The sequence below is a fragment of the Pimephales promelas genome, chromosome 25 (assembly GCF_988280905.1).
Source record: "Pimephales promelas chromosome 25, fPimPro1.hap1.1, whole genome shotgun sequence".
In the NCBI taxonomy this organism is placed as follows: Eukaryota; Metazoa; Chordata; class Actinopteri; order Cypriniformes; family Leuciscidae; genus Pimephales; species Pimephales promelas.
The window spans coordinates 623046-638134 of NC_142793.1; the positions used below are offsets into that span (position 1 = coordinate 623046).

The following is a 15089-nucleotide window of genomic DNA, read 5'->3' on the forward strand; positions in this document are numbered from 1 at the left end:
TCTGCACCATCTGGGCCTGTTTCCTGCGGACCTGACGCACATCCTCTTCTCTAATCTGAAGTGCAGAAGAGGAAGGTAACTTGAGGTGTTGTTTGTTGTGCAGAGAGTTAGACTGGGTGTAGGGAGTGAGACTGGGATTTGCAGATCTGCAGTTGAAATCATTCGTCAGCCAGTTGTTGTTGATGGTGTCTTGTAGTTTGTAATGTCTTTTTATGTACACCACTGTCGCAGTGTTTTCCGTCCAGGCCAATACATGCTTGTACTGCACCAAATGGAAACCGGCGCAGTTGAGGTCCTGTCCAGGAGTAAAGCAGCATGCCCATTGCATATAGCCCCAATCTGAAGGCATCTGTTGTGACAACAACATGCCTGGACACTTGTCCTAAGATCCCGTGGGTGGACATGCAAGTCTGCCAAAGGTTGAAAGTGCTGAGCCAGATTGCTGTGATGATCACCCGCCAAACCAGTCTCATATGTAACAATCTGAGGGATTTCCTGTTGCTGTGGATGTCATATTCACCAGGAGCCTCTACAACTGTTTCAGTGGACCCGCTGTTCAGCCCCTGAATGAGTTGAGCACCGACTGGGCACGCTCTTCTGTATGATTTCATCTGCGCCAGCAAGACCACAGTCTGTGCATGCAGAACAGGGCTGCCTTGCTCGCCACCGAGGTGAATAGGATGCAGCTAATTGTCCGAATGAGTCAACGAGACGAGACCAGCCCAAGGCCAGGCCCCCAAACTCTGAGAAAGTAGCGCTAGAGGGACTACAGAAGTACCCACCGAGGGCAATCAGGAGGCGTAGCGCCCTGAAACCGAGGCAGTGAGTGTGGTGTGACTCTTACCTGGCTCCATGGAGCCGTCGAAGGTTCGGCTTGAGATGCGTGAGAAGGCGTCACCGTCCTCTGCTTCCATGCCTTGTGTGACCCAGAGGTTGAGGAAACTGCTCTTTTATTGAGACTTTGGGTACCGCTGGTCCAAACTCTTTCAGAAACGAAAGATTCCCCTCCCGGCCCTCCTCCGGGGGAAGGAGCAGTGCGTTCACCAGCTTCCGGGTAAGAGTGGTTCCCTCCGTCTTTGGGTCGCCTCTGTCTGCGTCTGTTCTGCCGAGAACTGCTGGGCAAAGCCTTCTTAAGCAAGAAGTTTTGTATTCCTGCAGTCTGCCATTTTTGGCAAATAAAGAAAATGTTTGTCTGAAGATATTTTTTGTTAGGTTTGGATTTTGAGGGCCCCGTATGGAAAATTATTTCCTTTGTCAGTCACGTTCTTACTGAAATGTGCAGCATAAACCAGTATGAGTTCTATGCTGGTCCAACCTGGTTTGTGCTGGTTGGTGCTGATATAGTGCGGGTGTCGCTGGAAACCCGGGAAAGTCATGATGTTCTCAAGAAAACCAGAGCTGGTGAAGCTGGTCTTGCAGTATTGTAACTTGCGAAATGTTTCAAAGGATCAAATGAAGTGTCTCCTATTTCTCTATTTCTCCTAAAAGCATCTGTACATGGAACGATGTTTCCCTTCCCTTGGATTTCTTTATGTTTGGCTAGAAAAAAGGAGTGTAACATTAAATAAAGATGTGTATTTTATATAATATGAAGGTCAGGGCAATACAAGAAAAGGATCAAGTCAAATCTCCTCTCTTTTGAATTTATTGTACAGTGCCAAAAGTGAACAGATGAAAAGAAAATAATATTTAAACAGGAACAAATCGCACAAATAACAATACAAAAACAAGGTGGGAAGGCGAGCTCGAGAGATGCCAAATCAAATAAATAAATAAAACAAAACAAAGCTAACGAGGTTTAATCAGCTAAGCTATCTATCAAAAGAAAAATGTAGAAAAGAAAAGTCTTCAGTGTCAAGACGTCCAAACTAAACTACGCCGACTAACCAGATAACAGACCTACAGGGTGTGGTAATGTTCATACAAACAGGATTTCCTATGTGGTGCGCCACTTACTTACTTAACCGCTCCCTCCTTCCCAGCCTCACACACAACGTGATGACGATAGAAGAGTGTGAGAACTATACACTCCACTACCACACTGTGACAAACGTTTCAATCAAAGAATAAACACACACAGTACAGAAGGAGTCTAGCGACAAGCTCAAGTGAACAAGCACCACCAAAGCGAGCAAGACGCTGGAGACGTGGAGGAGATACGGGTGTGTGAAGGAGGCGGCGTAATGTGATTGACAGTGTGAACCGGCTCGTCATCTTCCTTAATGAAGACTGAAATTCTGAAACACACAACAAAAAACTACCCACACATATGCACACAAGTGCATTTAGTACAGAATTAGTTCCAATTTAGCAGACTTTAAGTATACCAGTTTAATATAGCAAGGGTATTTATATTAAGTACATGTAAATGTATTTGTAGAATACTTAGCATAAAATAAATGTATTTCAAATCATGTTTGTTTAATTACAGAGGTTAAGAGAAGAGCTCTTTCAGTTAATAACAACTTGATAATGAAGGTCCAAAATTTAAAGTTGCTGCTTTTAAAGACTTTCATGCTCATTTGCAAAGTCAAACGTGTCAAAATTCCATGGGATAATTTTTTGTGTGTGTGCAAAACACACCAATGCTGGATTTTTCCTCACTTTCTTGAAGTGATGACCTGCACTACTTTTGGTTGTTTGATTCTTTTGGTCCTCGAGGGCCAGAGTTACCGGCTCTGCTCTACAGGCTTCAGACAATCAGTACACCTGGAGGTCTCTCTCTCTCTCTCTCTCTCTCTCAAAAAAAGATATTGCCGATATCGTTCAAAGTCAGCTCATTGTCATGTAAACTTTGGCTTATCTTGGGTTTGCTGAAGAGCAAAATGCACAGCAGGAGACCAAGGGATGGTAACACCCGAGTTTACTGAACAATCTGACCAGCACTGATTTCACCAGTGTAATTATACCAGGCAAAGCCTCTGAAAAAAAATACTTCATCACAAATATACTAGTGTAAAATTAAACATCAATTAATACTGAAATATAAAATGAATACACACACGCACACACAAATACAGCCGGTGGTTCTTCAGATCTGATCCTTAAATCCTCTTGATTTATTGCAAATCTCAGTTTCAAGGCGTCTTATCTTCGTTTTCATTCCCAGGTCTCTCTCTCTGGTCATGTCTTCTAATGTTTTCTCGGTTCTCCAGACTGATGTTGCTGTTTCTCGAGGATCTGTTCAGTGGACGAGTGTGACCATCTCCGGCTCCTGAGCGAATGACGCGGACGCACCGTTCTCTTTACTGCTGCTGTGTTTTGTGATAATCAGAGTCTTTTTCTTGCCACAACATCTGTGGGTAAACACAATATGCAAATTCAGTTAAACCCAATAACACTGTTAACGTAAGAAAATAGCTGCCAGTAAATAATGTTTTTGTAAGAAATACAATAGTTTGAAAGTTATAAAACCAAACATTTTCTATTTATTTATTTCCAATCAGGTTCTTGACACTACAGTCCATTTATTCTTTCGGAGCACTGATCTTTAAGTGCGCTTGATTTAAAGATGCTTCGGGTCTGTCTAATACCCACTCTTGCACCCACTTGAGAGCACATGTCACAGCACTGACGAATATCAACACTAAGGGCAACACAAAAGTGCTGTTTAGTGTGGAAGCTTGTTTCCGCCACAGAATGAAAAAAACAAGGTAATTGCGACTTTTTATCTCACAATTCTGACTTTTTTTCTCACAATTGCGAGTTTACATCATTGCGCGATATAAAGTCAGAATTGTGAGATATAAAGTCAGAATTGCGAGATATAAAGTCAGAATTGTGAGATATAAAGTCAGAATTGCGAGATATAAAGTCAGAATTGCGAGATATAAAGTCAGAATTGTGAGATATAAAGTCAGAATTGTGAGATAAAAAGTCAGAATTGCGTGATAGTCAGAATTACGAGATATAAAGTCAGAATTGTGAGATATAAAGTCAGAATTGCGAGATATAAAGTCAGAATTGTGAGATATAAAGTCAGAATTGTGAGATAAAAAGTCAGAATTGCGTGATATAAAGTCAGAATTGCGTGATATAAAGTCAGAATTGTGAGATATAAAGTCAGAATTGCCAGCTATAAAGTCAGAATTGTGAGATATAAAGTCAGAATTGCGTGATATAAAGTCAGAATTGTGAGATATAAAGTCAGAATTGTGAGATATAAAGTCAGAATTGCCAGCTATAAAGTCAGAATTGTGAGATATAAAGTCAGAATTGCGTGATATAAAGTCAGAATTGTGAGATATTAAGTCAGAATTGCGAGATATAAAGTCAGAATTGCGAGATATAAAGTCAGAATTGCGAGATATAAAGTCAGAATTGCGAGATATAAAGTCAGAATTGTGAGATATAAAGTCAGAATTGTGAGATAAAAAGTCAGAATTGCGAGATATAAAGTCAGAATTGTGAGATATAAAGTCAGAATTGTGAGATATAAAGTCAGAATTGTGAGATAAAAAGTCAGAATTGCGTGATAGTCAGAATTGTGAGATATAAAGTCAGAATTGCGAGATATAAAGTCAGAATTGCGAGATATAAAGTCAGAATTGTGAGATAAAAAGTCAGAATTGCGAGATATAAAGTCAGAATTGTGAGATATAAAGTCAGAATTGTGAGATATAAAGTCAGAATTGTGAGATAAAAAGTCAGAATTGCGTGATAGTCAGAATTGTGAGATATAAAGTCAGAATTGCGAGATATAATGTCAGAATTGCAAGATATAAAGTCAGAATTGTGAGATATAAAGTCAGAATTGTGAGATATAAAGTCAGAATTGTGAGATATAAAGTCAGAATTGCGTGATATAAAGTCAGAATTGTGAGATATAAAGTCAGAATTGCGAGATATAAAGTTAGAATTGTGAGATATAAAGTCAGAATTGTGAGATATAAAGTCAGAATTGTGAGATATAAAGTCAGAATTGTGAGATATAAAGTCAGAATTGTGAGATATAAAGTCAGAATTGCGAGATATAAAGTCAGAATTGTGAGATATAAAGTCAGAATTGTGAGATATAAAGTCAGAATTGTGAGATATAAAGTCAGAATTGCGAGATATAAAGTCAGAATTGCGAGATAAGAATTGTGTCTTTATATTGTGTCGCAATTCTAACTTTATATCTCGCAATTGTGAGATAAAATGTCACAATTATGTATTTATTTATTTTTATTCATTGGCGGAAACAAGCTTCCATAGTTGAGTGTAGACCACAGTTCATGGCGTATTATTTCGCTGTTAATTTGCACACTGTATACGAGTATGGCTCCATAACCAGTTGGTGTGACTTAAAGACAAAGTTGCCAAATCAGTTGCTGTTAAGGTTTTATGAAGGTTAATGTTCTACACACACTCAGGAGTACACACTAGCACACGGTGGCCAAAACTCCCAGAAACACATAACACAAATGTGTTGGTGTGGGTGTTGTGACAGTACAAATAAATATATGTTAAAATACTATAGAAACACATCTATCTCCTTTAAAAAAAGACATACCTTTTTCTGGTTGCTACACAGATGAGCAGAATGAGGAGAACTGCCAAGATCGTGAGTAAAATGATCAGCCAGTCTGTAAAAAGATGATAAAAAATGACATATTATTTCAAACAAACTGTTTAAATAAGTTCGGTCATGACATAACGAATTTGGCAGGAGATTTGAGCGATAAGACCTCACAGGACTATATATATACGTATATGCTTTTCCCTTTTGAGGCTTCTCAAATAAAAAACAACTTGGAAATAACTTGTTTGGTGCTCTTTGGTTGGTTCTCAGTCATAAAACATTATGGGGGGGGAAATCCAGTATTGCAAATCCAGTATTGCATAGGGATAAAATCCCACAATCATGAGACTCTTCTTGACTAATGTGTCCTGATTTCTATCAAGGCTTTGGTTAGACATGCATTACTAAACCAGCTCCTGACAATAATATAGAGTGTTTCAGTGGTGGTTGAGATTATATTATATATGAATTCAGAAAAAAGTGTTAAAAATGTGTAGTATTAAACACCATTCACTCTCCCCATCTTTTAGGGATGGAGATCTACGGTGGCCCAGAGAGCTCAACACACTGCAACTGAAGAAAACACATGCAAATAGAGAAAACATCTCTATCAGTTTCACAACACGTGTGCTCCAAATACTCACAACACAACCAAATATACACACACGCTGTAAAACTGATAAAGATATTATCTTAATTTGCATGTGTTTTCTTCAGTTGCGGCGCGTTGAGCACTCTGGGCCACCGTAGGGATCAGTCCTGCTGAGTTCACCCCAACCGAACACGCAAACAAGCTGATCAAGCGCTCAGGACTGCTGGTAGGACAGTGACAAATACAAATGATTCGGGCATGATTTATATTATAAAGAGCTTTCTAACCTGATCTGGTCATATCTGACCCTGAAGAACGGTCATTTGGGCTGACATGTCCTGGAGTGATGAAGACACATTACAGCACGTCAGAAATCAGAGACGGAAACAATTCTTATAAAATGAGAGTTTGCAAGAGAAGAACCATTTCAATCATGAACTTTCACCTGTTTTATAAGCTGTTGTTGTTTCATGCCTGGACGTTCTCTCGCCCACTGCCGTCCCTGTGGTGTGTGCATTAGGTAGAAAGCTTGTGGACTCCTCTGTATTCTCAGTATGGTCTGGATCATGCGTCTGGTCGGTCTCATTGTGGTCTGCTGTGCTTATTGTGGTCTGCTGTGGTTCACCACTGGTCTGTGTCCAGTGTCCTGCAGTAGACACCGATGTATCTCCTGAAGTTTCAAATGTTGAAGTTTCATTGTCTTCCGCTCCAGTATTGTGTTGGTGTGTTGTGACATCTGTAAATGTACAATTATGCAGAATTTAGTATATACACACCAAACATTGATTGGTCCTTTTTTGACAAATTTTCAACCTGCTGTCAGTAAGTAATCTTATTGATATTTACACAGATTTAATTAGACAACTAGTGTTATTGACTGCAGAAATATGAGATATTCTGTGATCGTGTTGCTGACTATTCAACACACTTTAAAAGCAGGACAGCCCCATCCAGTGCACAGTAAATAACACACAACGCCACAAACAAATGTCATTACTCATTCAAATATTTACTTTCACTGTAAAAAAAATATTGTTGGTTTAACTTAAAAAAGTAAGTAACCTGGTTGCCTTAAAATTTCAAGTTCATTGAAATGGAAAAAGTGAGTTAATGCAATGAATGAGAATGATTTAATCATCAGAAACTCAAAATTATATGTTATCTGAACTAAATAAATTTGATTTGACAAAAGAAAAAATGTTGTGATTACTAATCATGAAAAGATTTTTTTACAGTGTTGAACTTATTTTCATATTATTTTGTGTATGTACATTTAATGTCACTCATGCTTGATCAATGTTGAATATGCCAAAACAGTACTGCAGCTTATCACTTTATTAAAATTATGCCGAACAAAACAAAAGTAACCCAATTAATTTCAATGGATTCAACTTTAAGTATCTTTGTAACTACATGTCAACTATCAAAAGTGTTTTCACAGGATGAATTTTAAGTGTTAAAGTATTAATAATACCTCACTTATGATGATTTAGAAAACATGTGATAAGGGGAAAAGCTAAAAAAACATGTATAAGATCTTTCAGATAAAAGTGTCTTCATTCGAAATGTATTCATAGCTCCTGAAAGGTGTTCATACCTGTAGATGCTGTGGTAGGGTTGGCATTTGCTTTTTTTGAACTTTCAGGGTTAATCTCAGCTGTACAGTTCTTCACTGACAAATCTGTTTAAAATATAACGTTTTGTTAAAAATATAGTTGATCACGCATTGACCAAAACGTACACCATGTTGAACAAATCAAACCTGTAGCATCATAACAGAAGGCGTCGTATTTCTGCTGGTCTTGAACCTTTTTGATGATGCCAGTTTGGTTGCCAGCGCATTGAATATTTGCCCTGTGACGGAGGATCACCAGCTCTGTGCTGTTCACCCAGCCATACCTGCAGAGAAAATGCATTTCTGTATTTAGTTTGATGAAAGTCATGAGGTGATGTTCAGATGAACGGAAGAACTCAAGTGACGTTTGACCTGCATGTCTGTAGTCCTGCATCATAGGCTTCCGTCACCTGCATCATATTGGCTAATGTAGACGATAACTCCTCGCACAAGCTCTCGGCCATCTCAAACGTCAGACTATAGCGCTCTTTCCCCTCGACGTGAAACACTCCAACATAGCTGCAGCTCCGCGCACCCAACGCTGAAAGACAAACAGAAATGATGGAAATAAATGAATCATACTTACATAGTGCCATTCCAGAACACAAGCATTTCTGAAAAGCATAACAGACAAAGGGAGAAAGAAAACACTAACACTGAGCTTTAAAGCAGATCTGAGCATGAATCTAAAGAGGGAAGGAAGATGACAACACTGAGACCTACAGAAAGGTCAAGAGCTTTGGGACCTTCACATTTATCTGTTCAAGTCTAGATGTTACGGTGCTGGGTGGATGGAGTAATCGAGTCATGGATCTAATCACAGGCTGATTTATTCAAACAATACAAGATGAAGACATTCCGGAAGAAAAAAGGCATAACAGTGTAAAGGTTAACAAAAACCAACACTCGACACACATTAAACACAGGGTGATAATTGCACAGAATAAAGAGGAACTAAAGACACTGAGTTGACCATAGTCTATAACCATGGGAACAAACCAGGAAATAAACAATGAAATGTTAAGAAGATGAACACTTTTCAATACTCAGAATGAGGCTTCCTCGTTCCCTCGCTGTGACCTGGAAAACCAATCAAACAAAGCCATCTTGAAGCACATCTCAATTTGTTAATGGCACCTGGAGGAGGCGAGGAACGATGAGTGAGGAAGCTTCAAGAAAGATGTACAGGTGTATCTTAGCAGGACGGCTTTCTTGTCCAGAAACCTGGCCATGAATTCTCCTCCGCTGTCAGATGTTGACACTGTTGGGAACCTGGTGTCTGAAGCACATGTGATATCACACCAATCCCACCGGCTCATGGTAGTGCTGACGACACATGGGGCACCCATACGTATAAAAGAGCGATTGCATTACACATCATCAGTTTTGTTGTCTTCAGGAAAAAGCTTTGTCTGTGTGAGACCGCATGCATTGCCGTGTTCACCCTTCATAATGAATTTATAATCTGTGTTGTTGTGGTATGTTCACAGTGAGGAAATTGCTGCTTCCAATTGGCTCTCTCCGCGCGAGATAATAGCCAAGCGTCCGCGCCTCCGCGGCTCATGGTTCTGGCCCCGCGTCTGCGGCGTGCGGGTAGTGTGACGGCTAAGATCGTAGAGAATGCAGTAGACGTCAACGGGGTTTCTCTTTCGTGGACTGCTATCCCTGAGGCTCTGCTGCCAGATCTGGAAGTCTGCTCTGCATGCTATTGGCATCCACTTCTGTTCTGAGGAACTAGGAAGAGATGGATAATACAAGCTAGTCCCCCTTCTCCAGGATATGAAGATTTGTTACTGGTCTGGTGTAAAGCAGGATGCCGCTCGTGGTTGTTTGGATGAGCTATCCTGTTGTATCACAAGCATCCCTCTCCATTTCTCCTGGACCTGCACACTGAGGCGTCAGGCTCGTGGAGGAATCCTTATTCTGCTAGTGTAGTTACCTCAGCACATTCGAAATATTCAGGCATATGTGAGGATGCCCCAGGTAGAAGAGCACCTTGCGGGCTATCTCTCCCCAGCAGAGGTAGGAATGGCGATGGAAAGGAATTTGTGTTGAATCTGTAGGGCATTAAGGGGAGTGGTAAGAACTTCCTCCGTGGTGACTTGATCTCGCCCGCTGAACTTTTCAGGACAGCAGTTTAGATGGTGGTGAAGTGGTAGATGATTTTGTTCTAAAAAAATAGTTTGGGAACATTTGGCATGTTCACAATGTTCACTGTGAACATGCTGAAGCAAAGCATCGGCAAGCACCTCTTTATTTTTTCTTTTTTTTCCTCTTTATTGGGGATAAAGAGGAGGAATCGGGAACAGGGTGAGAAGACGGGGAAGTAGGCTCCTGGCATTACCTGCCGTTAAATGGACGAACTTTCCACATTGATTAAAACTGACTCTGATTATCGGAACACAAATTTGATCTGTTTTAATTAAAGCATGAAAGGAGACAACCATTATTCCTGTTCCTAAAAGAAAAACATGTCAAGGAGATGGCAAATTTTAGACCTGTGGCACTCACTTCGATTCTTTGTAAGTGCATGGAGAAGGTGGTGGCGATGGAGCTTACCACCAAGATGTCTGAGTGTATGGACCCACTCCAGTTTGCCTAAGCCAAAATGGTGAGTTGAGGATGCCAGCTTAACTCTGTTGGATACAGTGACAGGACATCTGGACTTTTTGAACTCATTTGTTAGGATTTTATTTATGGATTTCACATCTGCTTTTAACACAGTGAACATCTGTCTATTACTAATTGCCTACAGAGACTACAAGTTAGTTCAACTCTTGTTCTATGGATTAAGGACTATTAAAAAAATAGACCCCAACATGTCAGAATGTATGTTTTAAATCTAATAGTATTATTGTAAATACAGGGGTTCCTCAGGGCAGCATGTTATCGCCTATTTTATTATACACTCACCTAAAGGATTATTAGGAACACATGTTCAATTTCTCATTAGGCAAGGCAAGGCAAGTTTATTTATATAGCACATTTCATACACAATGGTAATTCAAAGTGCTTTACATAGAAGACATTAAAATAATCAAAAGAAATTAGAGTAATTAAAACAGTTTAGAATAAAAGGAATTATAAAAACAATATACATTTTCCCCCATCGTTTTTCTTGGTAAAATACCGATGTTTCAAGTTTTGCATGCTTGCTCTGAGCTTCCCCAATACTGCATTTAACCTTCAGGTGCTCTTCGTTTCGGAGTCACGCTTGTTATCTTCCCGGTCAAAAGTGACCGGACACCTAAAAATGAAACTTTCTCCATCCCAGTAAAACCAGTGCAATTTATTTTTGTTCTATAATATTTATTCTTTTTAATTTAGCATTTTGAGACAATTTAAATGAATTTATTAATATTTATGCAATATTTATGGTTTATTTTTGCCATAAAAATATATATATTATTTTCTATATATATATTATTTTCTTCAAAAAAATATTAACGCAGTATTTCAGTTTAATATAGAGTCTAGGCCTTCAGAAAAAAAATATTTTTTGAAGAAAATTAGCACCATCTGGTTACAGTATAAAGAAAAAGCGTAGAATCATGGTGTAACCACTAGATGGCATGTACAGCTCTCTATGGAGAGGTGAATTCCCCAGCTGTTTATGAACACATTTTTTGTTGTTGTTGTTGGTGGATTAGAATATTTAGTTGAAACAATCTCAAAAACTATTTCTTATAAAAAAAATGACAAAAAACAAATATTCACAATTTTATTTTTTATTTTTTTACAATTTCCCATTCATTTCCTATGGGGTCATTTTTGACCAAAGACCACAAGTGTGACTATTTTTTTAAGACCACTTAGCATGCTCAGATCATGACCTCGATTTTTTTTGTGTGTTCACATACATAATGGCATAAAAGTCACCAAGTTTCGTAACATCGCGATGAAGCTTTGATTTTTAAAAATTCAAAACATACTTTTTGTAATCAAAATTTATTGGTGTGTATGTGTATAAAAGTGTGTTTGTATGTGTGTGGGTGTGTCTGTTTTGCACTCTAGATGTTGTAGAGTGTCACCCCTTTCTTGCGGTGTACTTTTTTTTTTAGAATTGTGGCCGATTTGTAGATTGTACATACAAAAATTCAGAGAATTTTTTTTTGTATTAATTTCCCATTCATTTCCTATGGGTTGTCATTTTTGACAGAAGAGCAAAAGTGTGACTCATTTTTTTACGACCACTTAAATTGCTCGAATCATGACCTCAATTTTTTTGTGTGTTCACATACCCAATGTCATAAAAGTCACCAAGTTTCGTAATTTTCTGAAGAAGCTGTGATTTTTAAATATTCAAAACAGATTTCTTTAATCACAATTTATTGGTGTTTTTGTGTATAAAAGTGTGTGTGTATGTGTGTGCGTAGGGGTGGGTATGTCTGTTTTGCACTCTTGATGTTTTACAGTGTCACCCCTTCAATGCTGAGCACTTTTTTTCTGCATCGTGGCCGATTTGTAGATTGTACACACAAAAATTCTCAAAGTTTTTGTGTTTTTGTCAATTTCCCATTCATTTCCTATGGTCGGTCATTTTTGACCGAAGAGCACAAGTGTGACTATTTTTTTTACGACCACTTAGCCTGCTCGGATCATGACCTCAATTTTTTTGTGTGTTCACATACCCAATGCCATAAAAGTCACCAAGTTTCGTAACATTCCGATGAAGCTGTGATTTTTAACATTTCAAAACATACATTTTTTCGGTCAGAAATGACCGAAGAGCACCTGAGGGTTAATGCAATTATCTAACAAACCAATCACATGGCAGTTGCTTCAATGCATTTAGGGGTGACAATCAAGACAATCTCCTGAACTCCAAACTGAATGTCAGAATGGGAAAGAAAGGTGATTTAAGCCATTTTGAGCGTGGCATGGTTGTTGGTGTCTGAGTATTTCACAATCTGCTCAGTTACTGGGATTTTCACACACAACCATTTCTAGGGTTTACAAAGAATGGAGTGAAAAGGGAAAAACATACAGTTTGCGGCAGTCCTGTGGGCCAAAATGCCTTGTTGATGCGAGAGGTCAGAGGAGAATGGGCCGACTGATTCAAGCTGATAGAAGAGCAACTTTGACTGAAATAACCACTCGTTACAACCGAGGTATGCAGCAAAGCATTTGAGAAGAAGACACAACACACACAACCTTGAGGCGGATGGGCTACAACAGCAGAAGACCCCACCGGGTACCACTCATCTCCACTACAGATAGGAGAAAGAGGCGACAATTTGCAAGAGTTCACCAAAATTGGATAGACTGGAAAAATGTTGCCTGGACTGATGAGTCTTGATTTCTGTTGAGACATTCAGATGGTAGAGTCAGAATTTGGCGTAAACAGAATGAGAACATGGATCCATCATGCCTTGTTCCCACTGTGCAGGCTGGTGGTGGTGGTGTAATGGTGTGGGGGATGTTTTCTTGGCACACTTTAGGCCCCTTAGTGCCAATTGGGCATCGTTTAAATGCCACGGCCTACCTGAGCATTGTTTCTGACCATGTCCATCCCTTTATGGCCACCATGTCCCCATCCTCTGATGGCTACTTCCAGCAGGATAATGCACCATGTCACAAAGCTGGAATCATGTCAAATTGGTTTCTTGAACATGTCAATGAGTTGACTGTACTAAAATGGCCGCCACAGTCACCAGATCTCAACCCAATAGAGCATCTTTGGGATGTGGTGGAACGGGAGCTTAAAAAATATAGGTTTCCATGACACACACAACAAAATGGGACCCAAAAAATGGGCGATTATGAATAGTCTTAAACTTTGATTTGAGTGTCAAAAATTCTCAGTAAAAAGTAAGACTCTTGAAGGAATAGGATCTTTTTCTAGAACTAAAAGCATAAGAGTCACTAAAGCAAGTAAGTGACGTGAGGATAACGTAAGGTCTACAACAGTTTTTCTACATTGTGAACCACATTGTGTTCAAGCGTTTAAAGCCACAGCCACCACTTACAACTTTGTTGGCGATGGCCTAAAGACTAATGGTAATTGTCCTGTGTTCTTCTCTTGATGATGAAGTTAGCGTGTGGATGTAGGAAGACTCGTATCTAGAGAGATGGATAATCATTTGATGGGCTGAGAACAAGCTCTCAGAAATCAGGAAAATCTGGACAGTCGTTTTCATTCACTTTTGATTCTGTTGAAACTCGACTGACTCTCGCTGGTTTTCTTTTGAAATGCTGAAATTTACAGCTGCCCAGTAGCATGTCTCTCCAGCCAACAAGAGTTTCCCACCATTCCCACAACACAAACACAACACACACGTCTTAATTTGACATCTATCATGCTGAGTTTTTACATAAAGCACCTCAAAAACCCCACACAAAGTGAGCGAGATCAAAGTGAAATGGTGTGACTGTGGGTTTGACGCTTTATTTGCTTCTCCATTTAGGTATTTATTGGTATTTCAACAGTTCAACACAAAAAAGAGGTGCTTTAAGATGAGAAAAAGACATGAATGATGAGAAACAATACAGCGCAGCAGCAAAGCACAGATTCATCCATCAACTTAATAGTTGACTTAAAGTTGTGACATCCTTTAGAACAAAATGTTACCACAGTAACCAGCGAGTGTTGCGAAAACAGTCTTTCTGGTTTTTAGGGGGTGTGAGGTTTCGTTTCCTGCATATGCGGTACAACACAAAAAGTCTGGAAGCAACATTACACTTTCTTATTCCACTCTCGTTTATTCAGCCTATCTTTCTATTAAACAGCCTAAACTCTTCTGGCTCTGAGGTTCTGTTCTCTTCGGCAGCCGTTGATCTGCGTTCAGACAGCGCTGCTCCATTCACACTCAGTATACAGAGACGAGTTCCTCACCTGTGGTCGACTGTGATCTGGATGAGGCCAGTAATCCTAAGCAGAGTCCGAGCAGCACCATCCACATCCTGAAGGCCGGTGAGGGAATCTGTGTGAGCCGCGAGAGTCAAGGCTGTTCTTCAATCCAGAAGGGTGATTGCTGTAATAGAGCTGGGCCGTTTGAGGTGAGATCTCAGTGTGCAGAACTAATAGAGAGAGAGAAAAGGGTGGGACACGTTTGAACACACCCTCAACCGCTCTCTGCCTCTCTCTCTCACTTTCAGTGTGTTTAGAAAAGGGAACCTGTTTATCTGTACATCACTGACTGTCATGTTTCCTGATGCATCCTTCACCTCTAAATCCCCCTCAGCGTCTACACTCTAAAAAATGGTGCTAAATAGCACTAAAAGTGGTTCATTGGCTTGTAATCATAGGGGAACCACTTATCTTTTCATATGGTGCCATGTAGAACCATAAAAGGTGCCATAGAGCATGTTAACCACCCCAGAGAACCACTGAAGAACCGCTGAACCGCTGTTTTTTTTTTTTTAGAGTGTACTTCATC

At 39.6% G+C, this 15089-nt stretch overlaps 1 protein-coding gene across 1 annotated transcript; it reads right to left on the bottom strand.

The window, feature by feature from the left end:
• Positions 1-1629: 1629 nt before the first annotated feature.
• On the bottom strand, positions 1630-14745 carry cd44b (CD44 molecule (IN blood group) b). Its single transcript, XM_089127807.1, has 8 exons — positions 14546-14745; positions 8083-8251; positions 7858-7994; positions 7693-7776; positions 6541-6831; positions 6383-6433; positions 5495-5567; positions 1630-3296 (listed from the first exon to the last, which is right to left on the bottom strand). Exons 1-8 carry the CDS (start codon positions 14610-14612, stop codon positions 3185-3187), a joined length of 984 nt encoding a protein of 327 aa, XP_088983933.1. The 5' UTR covers positions 14613-14745; the 3' UTR covers positions 1630-3184.
• Between the last annotated feature and the right edge of the window lie 344 nt (positions 14746-15089).

What these genes read in the sequence shown, in the direction of transcription:
- cd44b (XM_089127807.1), bottom strand. Translation starts at nt 14,612, where the DNA reads ATGTGGATGGTGCTGCTCGGACTCTGCTTAGGATTACTGGCCTCATCC. An exon ending in CAGATCACAGTCGACCACAG is followed by an intron (nt 8,252 to 14,545) that starts GTGAGGAACTCG and finishes TTTGTCTTTCAG; the next exon opens with CGTTGGGTGCGCGGAGCTGC. An exon ending in GTCAGATATGACCAGATCAG is followed by an intron (nt 5,568 to 6,382) that starts GTTAGAAAGCTC and finishes ATCTTTTTACAG; the next exon opens with ACTGGCTGATCATTTTACTC.